The sequence below is a fragment of the Balaenoptera borealis genome, assembly GCF_965194805.1.
Source record: "Balaenoptera borealis genome assembly, chromosome: 5".
In the NCBI taxonomy this organism is placed as follows: domain Eukaryota; kingdom Metazoa; phylum Chordata; class Mammalia; order Artiodactyla; family Balaenopteridae; genus Balaenoptera; species Balaenoptera borealis.
Genome location: NC_138862.1, coordinates 71,514,856 through 71,531,549, shown reverse-complemented (window position 1 = coordinate 71,531,549; position 16,694 = coordinate 71,514,856). Strand labels below are relative to the sequence as shown.

Below are 16,694 nucleotides of genomic sequence, written 5' to 3'. Positions count from 1 at the left end.
GTTTTGATCTTTTGTCTGATTTTGACAGTTTATAAATACCTTATCTTCATACTATGGAATTCTGTTCAGCAATAAAAAAGGAATAAATGTTAATGCGCAAGACAGTGTGGATACATCTCAAAACATCACGCTAAGCAAAAGAACACAAACACAAAACACTATGTACTATGATTCTGTTTATTTGATATTGTAGAGAAGGCTAAACTATAGTGACAGATCAGTCATTGCCTGGGGTTAGAGTCAGGTGGGGGAAGGAAATTGACTGCAAGGGGGCACAGGGAAACTTTTAAGTGTGAGGGTACTGTTTTATATCTTGATTATGATATGGTTACATGATTACTTGTAATTACCCAACTTCATAAACTATACACTTAAAATTTTATTGTATGTAAATATTACTTTAATAAAATAGCATTAAAAATAAACTACCTTAATTTCTTTCCTTCAAGGAATAATTTTTTATCTCAAAATTCTGTAAGAAAAGCTTATCCTTAGATATTTTTTGTAAACACTTTTATACACATGTAACCTTAGATTCATGGAACACAAATTCCCCATATATTAATGGATTGTTAAAGTTCTTGCCCATGTATTCATCATTTAACTCATGTTGACTGAATACTCAGTATGTCCTAGACGCAAGGGATTCTGCAGTAACTCAATAGAAAATCCCTGTCTTCATGGAGAACTCAAATAAATATTAAATAATTTATCACACAAATAACTATGTGATTATAATATGGCAGGTATTTTGAAGGAAAACAATGTGACAGTAGCATCATAGAAGGAACTTCTACATTTACCTATAAAATGAGCCTTGGCATTTTTATTAAAGACAAAATACAAAGCTCGGAATGGGCCATCATTAGTCTGATTTCATAGCATTTCTTCCGTACTCTTAATATTCTTTATTCCTCCATTTACTTCTTTTCCAAACGTTCATGAAAATGAAGACTATTGTAATTTTTGTGGTTTTTAGTCAATCGATATTTATGGGATACTTCTCATATTCTTTTCTTTTAAATTTTTATTGGAGTATAGTTGCTTTACAATGTTGTGTTAGTTTCTGCTGTACAATAAAGTGAATCAGTTACAGGTATACATATCTCCACTGTTTTTTAGATTTCCTTCCCGTTTAGGTCACCACAGATCATTGAGTAGAGGTCCCTGTGCTAAACAGTAGGTTCTCATTAGTTATCTATTTTATACTTAGTGGTGTATATATGTCAATCCCAATCTCCCAATTCGTCCCATTCCCCCCTTCCCCTCCTTGGTAACCATAAGTTTGTTCTCTACATCTGTGACTCTATTTCTGCTTTGCCGATAAGTTCATCTGTACCATTCTTCTAGATTCCACATATAAGGGATATTATACGATGTTTGTTTTTCTCTTTCTGACTCACTTCACTCTGTATGACAGTCTCTGGGTCTATCCATGTCTCTGCAAATGGCACTATTTTGTTCCATTTAATGGTTGAGTAATATTCTATTGTATATATATATACCACATCTTCTTTATCCATTCCTCTGTCAATGGACATTTAGGTGCTTCCATGTCCTGGCTATTGTAAATAGAGCTGCAGTGAACATTGTGGTACATGACTCTTTTTGAATTATGGTTTTCTCAGGGTATATACCCGGTAGTGGGATTGCTGGGTCGTATGGTAGTTCTATTTTTCGTTTTTTAAGGAACCTCCATACTGTTCTCCATAGTGGCTGTATCAATTTACATTCCCACCAACAGTGCAGGAGGGTTCCCTTTTCTCCACACCCTCTCCAGCATTTATTTTGTGTAGATTTTTTGATGATGGCCATTCTGACTGGTGTGAGGTGATACCTCATTGTAGTTTTGATTTGCATTTCTCTAATAATTTGTGATGTTGAGCATCTTTTCATGTGCTTTTTGGCCATCTGTATGTCTTCTTTGGAGAATGTCTATTTAGATCTTCCCCCCATTTATTGATTGGGTTATTTTTTTGATATTGAGCTGCATGAGCTGTTCGTGTATTTTGGAGATTAATCCCTTGTCAGATTCTCAAAATATAAGAGAATCCAGATTAAATAAAAGATACAGTCCATATTGTCAGAGACTTTAGAAGTCTTCATGGGAAATATGGAAACCTGAATTAGGCTTTAATGATGGACTGAATTTATATATGTAGAGAGAGAAAAAGTGGACATTTCATGTGCTTATTTTCTATGACATTGAATTTTCTTAATTCTTGTCTTTCTACTCAGACTTTTTTCCTATCACAACCTCCCTTTTTCCTTCTCACACATTTGTTTTGGATCTTGGCTCTCTTATCTCTTCACTTGATATCAAAATCATATTTATATAAAAGATTCCCTAATTTACATTTCTGGCTCTCTACAGGGTTCTTCTCTTGAGCTCCAGAACCATGTTTCCTCATCACCTGTGCATCCCTCAGAATACCTCAAACTGAACATAACCAAAATAGAAAAAAATTCATTCTTCTGTTTGAATTCTTCTTTTGTTGCAAGTATTTTAAGTATAATGTAGTTATCTTTTTCGTCACTTAGACAGGAAATATTCAAGTTGTTTTAGCACAACCTGTACATCTAAGCAGTGGTCAGTCCCTGTCCATTCTGCCTCAGAAATGTTTATTGTAGTAGGGTATAGAGCAAAAAGCAATCTAATTAACATAGTTTCTTGCCTTCTGAAAGAATATAGAGCGATATTTTCCAGCGTTAAAAAGGAAGGCAAACCTTCTGAGACAAAATGAAGTACAGAGAAAACCAGTTGCAGCTCTCAAGAGACCTAACCAGTTAAATAGAAAGTAAGTACTCAAATATAAGACAATGTTATGTTATACATCATAAATAAAGATGGACTTCTTGCACTGAGAGTTCAAAGGAATGAATTTGCAGTGATGTTTGTAGGTATCTGGTCATTTTCAAGACAGATATTTGGGATATCTGTTTGAAAATCCAATATGGAAGTATTCAGTAATAGCTTGCTTATCTCTTAGAACCAGTGTTATTGATGAATTTAACTGATTGTAAACGTTTTAAAAAAGCATAACTCTGTGTCTTTCTCTCTCGACATATAGAGTAAAATTGCAAAAGGTGATCGTTTTGGTAAAAACACCTCTTCCAGAATTATTCAAAATTGAGAATTCTGAAAGCTGAATTTGTTATATAGTCTCAATGGCTCTTAATAAAACAGTGTATGTTATTTGTGGGAAAAGCAAACCTGAAAGAATTTTGCATGAATGCTTCGTAAGCTGAAATTATTTTTCTTTTAATTTAAAAAAGATATAACAGGGCTTCCCTGGTGGCTCAGTGGTTAAGACTCCACGCTGTCAATGCAGGGGACCCGGGTTTGATCCCTGGTCAGGGAACTAGATCCCATATGCATGCCGCAACTAAGAGTTTGCATGCCACAACTAAGGAGCCTGCCTGCTGCAACTAAGGAGCCCACCTGCTGGAACTAAGACCAGGCACAACCAAATAAATAAATTTAAAAAAAGTATAACAAAACTTAAAAATTGTGGCCTATCGTTATGGTATTCTGTTCTCTGTAAGGATAAAGTAATTGACAGGCTGTGAAGTTTTCTTATTATTTCAGTTACAAATGCCTTTTATTCATCTTTTATAGAAGATAATTCAAAGCAAAAAAACCCTGAAATGAAGTTTTTGTATAAGTGGAATGGCTACAATTGCAGCTTTATTCAACTATCATCTCTTTTTCTTTTGGGAATTATTTGGGAGTACTTTTTTGGAAAAGGGAAACTTCTCAAATAAGAGCTTGTCAATTACATGAGCCATTAATGAGCGCATGTTAATTGGGCTGGCAGGGAAATTTTGCATTTGAGCCTCTATAAGATTGTAGGTAAGATTAGGTGACCTGTTAAACATTTATTTATAAAAATAAATAAGTAGACAGAAATGAAAATTTGTTTTCTCATGTTTTACCAACTTTCTATAGAAACCAGAAAGGAATTGGTGAAAGTCAAGTCAAACATATAATTAAGATAACAATGTTCTAAGCAGGAGAGAGCAAACAGTGGAATAGTGTAAGGTTCTGTGTGATTTATATTAATATATGAAGGTTTCTGAGTGAAGGAGAGAAAATTGGAGAAGATGTTATATTTCAAGATTTTCTCTTCATTTTTAGTTTTCAGCAGTTTGACCATGATGTGCCTAGGTGTGCTTTTCTTTGTACTAATCCTGTTAATAAATCTGTACATTTATGTCTTTTACCAAATTTAGAAAGTAGCATTAAAAATGTTATTTCAGTGTCTTCAGAAGAGACCTTATATGTCAGAATATTAAACTGTTGAATATTTGTAAGATAAATTAGGTCAGAATTAACCACATTGTTATGTAGTCTGCTACAGAGGGAGGTATTTGTAAATCAGATCTCAATAGCTTCATGTAAACAAGGGTATAATTCAGAGTCTTTGTGTTTAGTGTACCTCAGATTTTCATCCTATGAATTTAAATATTTTTGCTTATCTTTTCAAGATGTTTGAAAGTTGTTAAGTGGCCCACACTATTCATGGTGTATGTGTTTTTGTTGCAGAAATAACATTCCAGCCAATTTTACCCGGAGTGGAAATAAATTAAGTCATCAGAAAGACACTCGTCAGGCAACTTTTCTTTTCAGGAGAGGCCTGAAGGTATAAAAAACCCTTGGTAGTGTTTTCTTTTTACCCAAACAAAGGATCCTGAACATCCACCTTTAGTAATCCTCTATCATAGACATGGCCCAAGATTGAGGTAGGGTTTGGGTTTAGAATATGGAGAACATGACATTAGATTAATTTCTTTTTTTGTTTTCTATTTTCTCTTTTGTTGTCCTCAGTGGCAGTGTCTTATAAGAATTTAACATGTTATTTAGGAATAAACTTGTTTTTACTGCTAGTTCTGATACAGGAACCCGAACAAAGAGGTGTTGTCAGAATAGGCACATGCCCCTCTCCTGCATTCACACACCACACTGGGTTATAAAGTTACAGAGCAGGGTAGCTCTTTGGATTCAAATCCTCTGCTTTCTATGGGATCTACTGCTTTTTTTTTCCCTTCAGGTTCAGGCCCAGTTGAACTCAGAACAACTGCTAGACGATGTAGTAGCAAAGAGAACTCGTCAGTAAGTTTCAATTTGTTTTTCAAGATGTCATTTCAAAACTCCCAGAATAGTAGTGACCCAAATTACTTTGTACCCAAGTCTAAAAGAAATTAAATGAGAAGTGAATTAACCATTGAGCCTGAAATAAATAAATCCTATGTTGTTTTTGTTGTTTTTTCCCCAAAAACCTTTTTCATTTTCACATGTCAGTGTTATAACTTTTAGCACCAAATACATTACTCTGTATTTTAAATTTTTTCTTGCCTGTTTATTCCTTTTTAATGAAATAGCTCTTTATTTTCTTATAACTACTTTCATACAAATGAACCAATTCAGGGAATAAATAGAAGAAAATCCAGTAGCGCTTTTAGAAAATTTACAGATTTTTAAAAACAATAGGATGTTTTCTTTTCACATATTGTGTTTTTCTCCTTACCCCATGAAGGATTTTTTCAAGAATGTATTTTTGTCTGTTAGAATTGCACTCCCCAAGTGTGAGTTGTAACACTCCATCAATATAATCAGGTTTTAAAATTAAATCATTTAAAATTATGGCTACTTCTGTGAAAACAAAGCATATAAAACATGATCATGGTCCAGATATGACGCCATCTATAATGGGCATGATTTTGAGCAATTGGCGTGTCAGAAAGGCAACTATTTAAACTTGATGCTGGCAATATTCTTTTGCACAGGAGTCAGGCATTGGAAACCAAAAGGAAGGAAATAATAATCATGACCTATTTGCTTCTGCAATAAACAGTATTTACATAATTGTAATAATGTAAATGCGGCTTATTTGTTTTGAACTTTAAGAATCAATCTATAGAACAAAGCACAAAATACTTAATTTGGTAACAGTGTGATATAAATGTCAGATTTTGGCCAACATAAATCTAAAAGTAAAGCTGATAAAAAGTGAGAGGTACAAAATGAGTGAAGAGGTGGAGGGAAGGAATTAGAGATGCTACTGTCCTTTTATACAAAGTGGGTAGGGGATAATGTCAAGAGACACTACTAAAAAAAGAGATTTTAGTATATTTAAAGTTATAATGGAAGTAAAATAGTGATATAGCCATCAAAACGTTTAGAGGTAGGAAGAGAAACTAGAGGATAGTGTAATGAGCTGAATCCTTACCATAGCAAGATAGTATTACATACGCATTTTGTTTAGTGAACTGGAGGTAACTAACTAGCAAGCAGGAAAAACAGGAAAGGTTAAAAGTGCTGCCTCTGGGGAGCAGAAAGGGAGAATAGTGGGGTAAAGGACTGTTGTTTCTTATTAGAAGCCTTTCTGTATTATTTGATTTTTTTATGTGCATATATTTGTTACACTGAAAAATATTTAATAAATTCAGGTGTCTAGTTCTTACACCCAAGATGCTGATTAATTATATCATGGTGGGGCCCAGGTGTCTGTATTTCCTAAAAAACTAAGAAAAAGTAATGGCTACTTTAAAATGTATGTTTTAATGTGGAATACACTATAGGATTCATAAACTGTCATTTTAATGAAATTTTTGGTTTTTTGAAACTAGATGGCGGACTTCCACCACAAATGGAGGAATTTTGACTGTATCCATTGATAATCCAGGAGCAGTGCAGTGCCCAGTGTAAGTCTTTTTTTTATTTTGCGAAAACTATAACTTCTCTATATAAGATAATAAAAAAATATTTGACTTCTCTTCAGAGTATGATGTTCACGTTAGGATAAACTGAGACAGGGTAAAAGTAATACTTGTGGTATAAAGTGGAAATAGTATAATATACAATTAAAGGTAGGGGATTCCCTGGTGGTCCAGAGGTTAGGGCTCAGCAGGCGCTTTCACTGCTGAGGCCCAGGTTCAATCCTTGGTCAGGTGGAGAACTAAGATCCCTCAAGCTGCACAGCATGGCCCAAAAAAAAAACAAACAAAAAAATCAAAAATAACAAAAAAAAGTTAAAAGTAAAAGCTCCCTGATTCCTGGTTCTACAGCTCCAAAGTAACCACTTTTAACAATTTCATATATTTATTTAAAAAATGTGGTGCCCATATAACATACTATGTACATCTATTTCTTGTGTATAATCATAAATGAGAATACCATGCATACTTGCTCCCTTCTCCCCCTCCCCCCAGTATGCTTTGGACTTCTTTACTTTTCATTACATACAGATCTACCTTCTTTTTAAAGGCTTCATAATGTATTCTTTTATCTAGATGACCTTAATTTAGTTAACCATTCCGTTATATTTATTGCATTATAAACTTTCTAGGTTGAAGCTGGAAGTGATGTTGCCTAGGGGATGGGGGGTGAACTGAACCCCGATTTGACAGGCAAGATGTGAGACTTAAAGCACAGGGCCAGAGGTCAAGGATGCATTTCAAGAAAGTTCTAAAACCATATCATCAAATTCAACCTGATAGTTGACCTAGCCATAGACCAGACCATAACTGGCACTCTTAAATTTTTCCCATCAAAAAGTATCAGGAATGAAAATCTAAGCTCTATACTTGAAATTTAAAGAAAGTCCTGTATCAGCCAGTAGTCTAGCAGATTGGCTAGTTTCTTGGAAATTCATGCAGACGTACTCAGTCTTCTAACACAGCAGAGGAAAATATCTCTGTGTTGATATTTTTCACATTATGTGTGTGGCCCATTAGTAGGTTATGAAATCAGTTCTGTGAGATGTGATGAACATTTTAAAAAGAAAATAAAATAATAAAAATTTTTTTCAACTTTCTAGGTTTATGGAGTTTTGTTTTTAACTATCTAACCATTTTAATGATTGAAATTAAAACCTAGGATGATTCTCTAAGATTTTAGAGGTTGCTTTATTTTAGTAGAAGATCAAGACTTGGAAATCACCAATCCTTCCAAATTGTTGAAAAGTTTGTAGTTCTACTTACAGAGGTATTCTGTGAGTGATTTATAAATTTTAGTCTCTAGATTAGTCAGTCAAGAACCAAGTATTTTTTTGAATTCAGCAAGGTTGCAGGATACAAGATTAATATACAGAAATCTGTTGTGTTTCTATACACTATAATGAAAATCAGAAAGAGAAAGTTAAAGAAAAAAAAAATTCCCATTTAAAATTGCATTTAAAAAATACCTAGGAATAAACTTAACCAAGGAGGTGAAGGACCTATATGCTGAAAACTATAAAATGTTGATGAAGGAAATTGAAGATTATTCAAAGAAATGGAAAGATAATCCCATGCTCTTGGATTGGAAGAATTAATATTATTAAAATGACCATATTAGCGAAAGCAATCTACAGGTTTAATGCAATCCCTATCAAAATACCCAGGACATTTTCCACAGAACTAAAACAAACAATCTTAAAATTTATATAGAACCCTGAAAGACCCCAAATTACCAAAGCAACTTCTGAGGAAAAAAGAACAAAGCTGGAGGTATGACCCTACCAGACTTAAGACTATACTACAATACTACAATAGTCAAAACAGCATGATATTGGCACAAAAAAGGCCACATAGATCAATGGGTCAGAATAGAGAGAAATAAAAGCCATGTACGTATGGTCCATTAATCTATGACAAAGGAGGTAAGAATGTGCAATGGAGAAAAGACAGTCTCTTCAGCAAGTGGTGCTGGGAAAACTGGACAGCCACATGTAAAACAATGAAATTAGAACATTCCCTCACACCATATACAAAAATAAACTCATAATGGTCTAAAGACCTAAATGTAAGACATGAAACAATAAAACTCGTAGAAGAGAAAAAAGGCGAAACACCCTGACATAAATCATAGCAGTATTTTCTTGCATCAGTCTCCCAAGCCAAAAGAAATAAGAACAAAAGTAAACAAATGGGACCTAATTAAACTTAAAAGCTTTTGCACAGCAAAGGAAACCATAAATAAGATGAAAAGACAACCCTCAGAATGGGAGAAAATATTTGCAAACAAAGCAACTGACAAAGGATTAATGTCCAAAATACACAAGCAGCTCATGCAGCTCAATATCAAAAAAACAACCCAATCCAGAAGACCTAAATAGACATTTCTCCAAAGAAGATAAACAGATTGCCAACAAACACATGAAAGGATGCTCAAGATCACTAATCATTAGAGAAATGCAAATCAAAACTACAATGAGGTATCACCTCACACCAGTCAGAATGGCCATCATCAAAAAATCTACAAACAGTAAATGCTGGAGAGGGTGTGGAGAAAAGGAAACCCTCTTGCACTGTTGGTGGGAATGTAAATTGTTACAGCCACTATGGAGAACAGTATGGCAGTTCCTTAAAAAACTAAAAATAGAACTACCATATGACCCAGCAATCCCACTACTGGGCATATGCCCTGAGAAAACCATAATTCAAAAAGAGTCATGTACCACAATGTTCATTGCAGCTCTATTTACAATAGCCGGGACATGGAAGCCACCTAAGTGTCCATTGACAGATGAATGGATACAGAAGATGTGGCACATACATACAATGGAATATTACTGAGCCATAAAAAGAAACGAAATTGAGTTATTTGTAGTGAGGTGGTTGGACCTAGAGACTGTCATACAGAGTAAAGTAAGTCAGAAAGAGAAAAACAAATACCATATGATAACACATATATATGGAATCTTTAAAAAAAAGTGGTTCTGAAGAACCTAGGGGCAGGACAGGAGTAAAGATGCAGACCTAGAGAATGGACTGGAGAACACGGGGAGGGGGAAGGGTAAGCTGGGATGAAGTGACAGAGTGGCATGGACATATATACACTACCAAATGTAAAATAGATGACTAGTGGGAAGCAGCTGCATAGCACAGGGAGATCAGCTCGGTGCTTTGTGTCCACCCAGAGGGGTGGGATAGGGAGGCTGGGAGGGAGACGCAAGAGGGAGGAGATAAGGGGATATATGTATATGTATAGCTGATTCACTTTGTTATAAAGCAGAAACTAACACACCATTGTAAAGCAATTATACTCCAATAAAGATGTTTAAAAAAAACTCATAATGGTCTTTAGACCATTTTATTGTTAAATATAAGACATGAAACATTAAAACTTCTAGAAGAGAAAAAAGGGAAAACACCCTGACATAAATCATAGCAGTATTTTCTTGGATCAGTCCTCCAAGCCCAAAGAAATAAGAACAAAAATAAACAAATGGGACCTAATTAAACTTAAAAGCTTTTGCACAGCAAAGGAAGCCATCAACAAAATCAAAAGACAACCTACAGAATGCAAGAAAATATTTGCAAATGATGTGACTGACAACAGGTTAATATCCAAAATATACAAACAGTTCATACAACTCAATATCAAGAAAACAAACAATCCAGTCAAAAGGTGGGCAGAAGACCTGCATAGACATTTTTCCAAAGAAGGCATACAGATGGCTAACAGGCATATGAAAAGATGCTCAACAGTGCTAATTATTAGAGAAATGCAAATCAGAACTTCAATGAGGTATCACTTCACCTGTCAGAATGGCTGTCATCAAAAAGTCTACAAATAACAAATGTCGGAGAGGATGTGGAGAAAAGGAAACCGTTGTGATACTGTTGGTGAGAATGTAAATTGGTGCATCCACTGTGGAAAACAGTATAGAGGTTTCTTAAAAACTAAAAATAGGTACTTCCCTGGTGGGCCCGTGGTTAAGAATCTGCCTTCCAATTGCAGGGGACGTGGGTTTGATCCCTGGTCAGGGAACTAAGATCCCACATGCTGTGGGGCAGCTAAGCCCGAGCACACTGCAACTACTGAGCACGTGAGCCACGACTAGAGAGCCCGCGTGCCGCAACTAGAAAGCCCACCCACTCTGGAGCCCACACACCACAACTAGAGAGAGAAGCCCACACACTGCAGCAAAAGATCCCATGTGCCGTGGTGAAGATCCCGCATGCTGCAACTAAGACCCGATGCAGCCAAAAATAAAATAAATTAAAAAAAAAAAAAAACTAAACTAAAAATAGAACTACCATATCCAGCAGTTCCACTCCTGGGTAGATAGCTGGAAAAAACGAAAACACTAAATCAAAAAGATAATGTTCATCATCCCAATGTTCATAACAGCACTATTTACAGTAGTCAAGACATGGAAGCAACCTAAGTATCCATCAAGAGATGAATGGATAAAGAAGATGTGGTGTGTATATATATATATATATATATATGTATGTATATATGTATACATACGTGTATGTATGTATATATGTATACAATGGAATATTAGCCATAAAAAAGAACGAAATACTGTTATTTGCAGCAACCTGGATGGACCTAGAGAATGTTATGCTTAGTGAAATAAGTCAGAGAAAGACAAATACTCTATGATATCACTTATATGTGGAATCTATTATAAAAAAATAATACAAATGAATGTATATGCAATGCAGAAACAGACTCAAAACGGGAGAGGGAAGGGAGAAGGAACAAATTAGGTGTTTGGGATTAATGTACAAATTACTATATATTAAATAAGCAATGAGGATTTACTGTGTAGCACAGGGAATTATACCCATTATCTTGTAACAACCTATAATGGAATATAATCTGCAAATACTGAATCACTGTGCTCTACACCCAAAACTAACACAATATTGTAAATAACTATACTTTAAAAAATAAAAAGAACCAGTTTTTTGGGGTTTTTTTTCTTTTGAGAATGTAAATAAAGTAGCCTTCATACATTTGAACATGTGTACAAGTCAAGATGTCTTATGTACAAAATGATTTATTTTTCTTCTTTTGATTGTTAAACTGGTCTCTTTTTAATTTTTTTCTGGTAGAACTCAGAAACCACGATTAACTCGTACTGCTGTGCCCTCATTCTTGACAAAACGGGAGCAATCTGATGTAAAGAAAGTTCCTAAAGGTGTCCCCCTTCAATTTGACATAAATAGTGTTGGAAAACAGGTAAATTTTTTTTCCCTGTATTTCTCTGGGCTGTTCACTGAAAACATTTTAATTAACAAAACAAATGTTGTATAATGAATTAAATAGGATGTCCTAATGCTCCTCAACCCCAGGAAACCACTGGTCTATCTATTTTCTGTCTCTGGATTTGCCTCTTTCGGACATTTCATGTGAATGGGATCATATAATATGTGAACTTTTGTGATGGGCTTCTTTCAGTTAGCATAGTGTTTTCATGGTTTATCCATAATGAATATCAGGGTTTTTTTTTTTTATTGTTGAATAACATTCTACCATATGTATATACTATATTTTATTTATCAGTTGATGGACATTTGGATTGTTTCCATTCTTTGTCTACTGTGAATAATGCTCTTCTGAACATTCATGTACATATGCTCACACAAAAACCTGTACATTCACATACATTTGTGTGTTTGTATATGAGTATATGTTTTTATTTCTCCTTGGTAAATACCTAAGAGTGGATTGCTAGTTCATATTGTAATTCTGTGTTTAACCTTTGAGGAAGTACCAGATTGTTTTCTGGAGAAGTAGCTGCAGAACCATTCCTACCGGCATGTAAGAGGGTTCTAAATATTTCCATGTCCTTGCCAACATTTGTTATTATCTGTCGTTTGATTTTAGACATTCAGATGCAGGTGAAGTGGTATATCTCACCATGGTTTTGACAGTTTTTGTATTAACCTTGTATCTTGTAATCTTGCTAAAATTCACTTACTACTTTTAGTAATTTTATAGATTACTTAGGATTTTAGAGTTTCTTTCCAATCTTTAAACCTTTTCTTTTTCTTCTGTATTATAATGGCTAGGACCTTCAGTTCTGTGTTGAGAGCACGTTTGCTTGCCTTGTTCCCAGGCTTGAGGAGAAAGCATTAAGTTTTTCACCATTAAGCATGATGTTAGCAGTAGGTTGTTTTTATCAGATTGAGGAAGTTCCCTTCTATTTGTAATTTGCTGAGAATTTTTATTTGTTGCATTTTGTCAAATTTTTTATGTGTGTCCATTGACATAAGAATCTTTGGAACTGAAGGTAAGAATTTCTGTATGGAAGGAAATTCGACCAAATTTATTTTGCTGATTTTTATTTTATTTTGTCACTTGTTACTTTCCTTTCAGAAATGAAGTATAATTGGGGTGCTTTTTCTGCTATTAATCAAAACCAGATTTTGATTTGAATTTGATTTAAATATCTGTAATGAACTCAGAAATTCAAGAAAATTTGTTTCAAAATACTCACAAATCTAAATAACTTTTATCAGAGGTATCACTAGAGTTGGTGGCAGTGTTTGCAGACTCTAAAAATAATTCAGATAAAGAAATCTTTGGGTATATAACTTGTAAGCATTACAGCATATGTGTTTTATATAGTACATAATATTATAATGGTTAGGAGATAGGGTTTCTGAGTCAGTTTCAATACTAAAGCTGCAAGTAGGCAACTTAACTAACTTCTCTAAACTTCACTAAATTCACCTATTTCGTATGGTGTTTGTTAGAATTAAAGGAGTTCATACATACAAATATTCAGGAAATGTTAGCTGATTTTACTATGAATCACCATTATGATCACATTATTGTTCCAAAGCAAATGTGGCTTACAGTCAAGTTGTTAATTTTTGTTTTGTTTCATTTTCTCTAGACAGGGATGACTTTGAATGAGCGATTTGGGATCCTGAAGGAACAAAGAGCCACTCTCACTTTCAACAAAGGAGGAAGCCGCTTTGTAACTGTGGGATAGGTCCCATGTCAAAGGGACTTTTGAGTGATGACTCTTTTAAAAATCGAATTCTTTGAAGAGTTCATCACAGAAATTCAAGAAACTTTATTTCAAAATATTCACAAGGCTAAATAACTCTTATTTTTTATTTTTGAAGTTGTTTTTTATTTTAACATGTATAAATAATGCCCTGAAAGAATAACAGGGACTATACCTATATGTTCTTAAAGATTTCATGGTTGGCCCAGACAGAACAATTCTCTATTTGACTTCTTTGGTTTCTCATGCAGCAGAAAGAAGGCGGAAAGATAGAAATTGATTATTTTTATGATAGTGGTATTTAGGATCTCATCGCCTTTGCCCAGTTTTTTACACTTTGCCATGGTAAATCTTGGTCTTCAAGATTTGAAGTAGGTCCCTTTGTTGCTGTCACTTATTCTTTAATAGTGTTGATGTAATAAGTGCAATTGACTTTTCTTCACTAGGGATATAAAAAAATTATTAGAATTCCAGTTTGGGGGTTTAAGATTTATGGGAATATCTAAACTTGGTTCATTTTTCAAATAACGTTAGGTTAATCCTCCAGAGTTTAAGGATTAAGTAAATTAAGGATTAAGTAAATCCTTAATGCTGAACTTTTAACAAGAAATGTGACTCTAGGCATAGGCTCAGTTTAAAATGTTAGTCTTTTTAGTGTTTGAAAGCTATAAATGGGTGTTTACAAGGTTATCTGATAGAGCCTCCTTGGAGGAAAGTCCAGTGTAAAAATCTGATAATTTGTGTTTAGGAAATGAAGAAAGCATGAGAGGAAGTAGCAGGTGGAAGACAGGTAACTGAGGAGAAAAACTTTAAAACCTAAGTCACAGGTATACTGTTTGGATTTAGTGTAGTCTTGAGTCTAGTGTCCACAAAGAATTCTTCAAATGATATTTAGAATAATTATACTTTTAAGATGGATTGAGTCCCTTAGATATTTTGATAGTATAATTAGCCATAAAGCCCTAGACTTCTTTTTAGGAAAGTTAAACTTTAAGTTTGCTAAATTAAACAGTATACAGCTCTAAAAATAAAAATGTACTTGTATATGTCACCAGGTAAAAAGTGCAAAATGATAATAGAGTTACATTATAACCTTGTACCTTTGCTTCTGATTTCTTGTATAAAGTTCAGGCATTTATGGTGAGAAGAGGGTTTTCCCCCCACACTCTGGAGGGTTAGGAGGAGTTAGTTTGTTGTGCCAAGCTAGTGCTAAACGTCCTTAGATGGTTGTAAATTATAAGTTAGGGTATAATGCCAAAACGCAGCAAAATAGACTACACGTTACAAGTTTGGTCATTTTGAAGCTTAACTTTTTGGTTTGCTATAATGATGAAACCTCTAAGTAGGTGTTAGTTTCCAAACAGTGTATTATTAGTGTTGATTTTCCCTGTTAAAAAAACACAAAACATTAAGTTATGGCTCCTGCCTGCTTTGTGGTATATACTAGACTTCATTGTTGTCTCTCATGCCCCTTGGGTTACTTGGTTTATGCTAGCCACGGAAAGCTATCAATAACAGTTTCCTGCTTATACCAAAGAATTAAATCTGATCCTTAATATCTGGTATTTTGCTTGTAAGTCTACTGATAAGGGATTATTGGAAGCCAGTCATACAATTTGAAAGTAAACTCTAGTCTCTCCATAGGCGGAGGACTCATTGCAAAACGTTTTTGCAAGTATGAATGCTTAGATTCGATCCATGAACAATACATTTTAGACTGGTTGAGAATTACTGGTAACTTATTTTGAAGCAAAGGAAAAACAACTGAGCACGAGTTTGCTGTCTTTAGAACAGTTTGTGAAAATATGGTATAAAGATGTTTTTGTTTTCTTGTTATTTTAAATATTATTGTACAGAGCTATTATTAATGCCTTTTTTTAATCTTAAAAATTGCCCCAAATATTGATATTAAGTGCATCAAACAAAGTGTCTTTGGTATATTAAACTTTTGCTCTTCATGCATCTGTAATTCATTTTCTTTTTAAATACAGAATCTTGCCTTTGTTACAGCCAAATTAAAATTCTTGAGTGCTAACATGTTGTATATAAACAAAAGAATATGCTTTTCTGGAGGAAAATTTTCCCTTCTTGGAATGTGGTTATAATTATCCTTTTTCAGTTCTTAAAGCTTTTTTTTGGTTTTTTTTTTTTTTTAACAGGATGCAACTTAAATTTCCCTTTGCATCAAGGTGTATCCAAAACATTGATGCAGTGCATCACAAAATGAAAGTTTATATTTAATGAGGAGATGCTTTACACTGTACTTTTTGGCATTTTTTGGAAAAGTTGCATTTAGATTTATTCTGAAGCTGTTCATTTTTAACAAATAAAATATTACAGGTCTCACATGGTTTATTCTTAGCTATGAAGATTGAGTTGTGGTTTTTAGATTGTTCTGTGTTACAAAGAAGTTTGTAATGACTATAATTTTTAGGGTTTGAAAAGCTACCTACCAATTAAATTGGTAAATCAATCTAGACTCATATTGACCTCCCACTAACTACCTTTTGACTATTTCATTCATAGCTCCAACAGGAAGTAGCCAGGAGGAGTTAGAATAGAGAATCGAATTTACTTAGAATGCAGTATATTAGGCTAAATGAGCCTTTAGAGATCATCCAGCTTAACCCCTCTTTTTACATCTTGGTTCAGTGAGACCCAACTTTTCAAGACTTGTGTGTGGTAGAGTCACTTTTTAAGCTCAGATCTTTTAATTATCAGTTCATAATAAACTTCCTGTGAATTGAACACCCACAGAAAGTAGTGGAATTGTTTGTGGCTTGTCAGATATCTAAGAATTGGTAGTAGCCATGCTTTAGCGTTTGTAGCACTGTAAGTAAATATACTCTGCCAGTGATGATTATGAGATTTCATCACTTTGGTATTCCAGTTAGGTAGACCTATTAGAAAAGGCCAGTGCTCCTAATCAAACATTATGTATTTTTTTCTAAT

General features: G+C 34.2%; 1 protein-coding gene across 2 annotated transcripts in view; it reads left to right on the top strand.

Moving 5' to 3' along the window:
* Nucleotides 1-15,700, top strand: part of FYTTD1 (forty-two-three domain containing 1) — a 33,274-nt gene extending 17,574 nt beyond the window's left edge. For both annotated transcript variants that reach the window (XM_082392350.1, XM_082392351.1), the window contains exons 4-9: nt 2,686-2,798; nt 4,547-4,643; nt 5,052-5,113; nt 6,631-6,705; nt 11,836-11,962; nt 13,626-15,700. In XM_082392350.1, the coding sequence (XP_082248476.1) occupies nt 2,686-2,798; nt 4,547-4,643; nt 5,052-5,113; nt 6,631-6,705; nt 11,836-11,962; nt 13,626-13,724 (573 nt within the window). In that variant the 3' untranslated portion in view covers nt 13,725-15,700. The remainder of the gene's footprint in view (nt 1-2,685; nt 2,799-4,546; nt 4,644-5,051; nt 5,114-6,630; nt 6,706-11,835; nt 11,963-13,625) is intronic.
* Nucleotides 15,701-16,694: the final 994 nt, after the last annotated feature.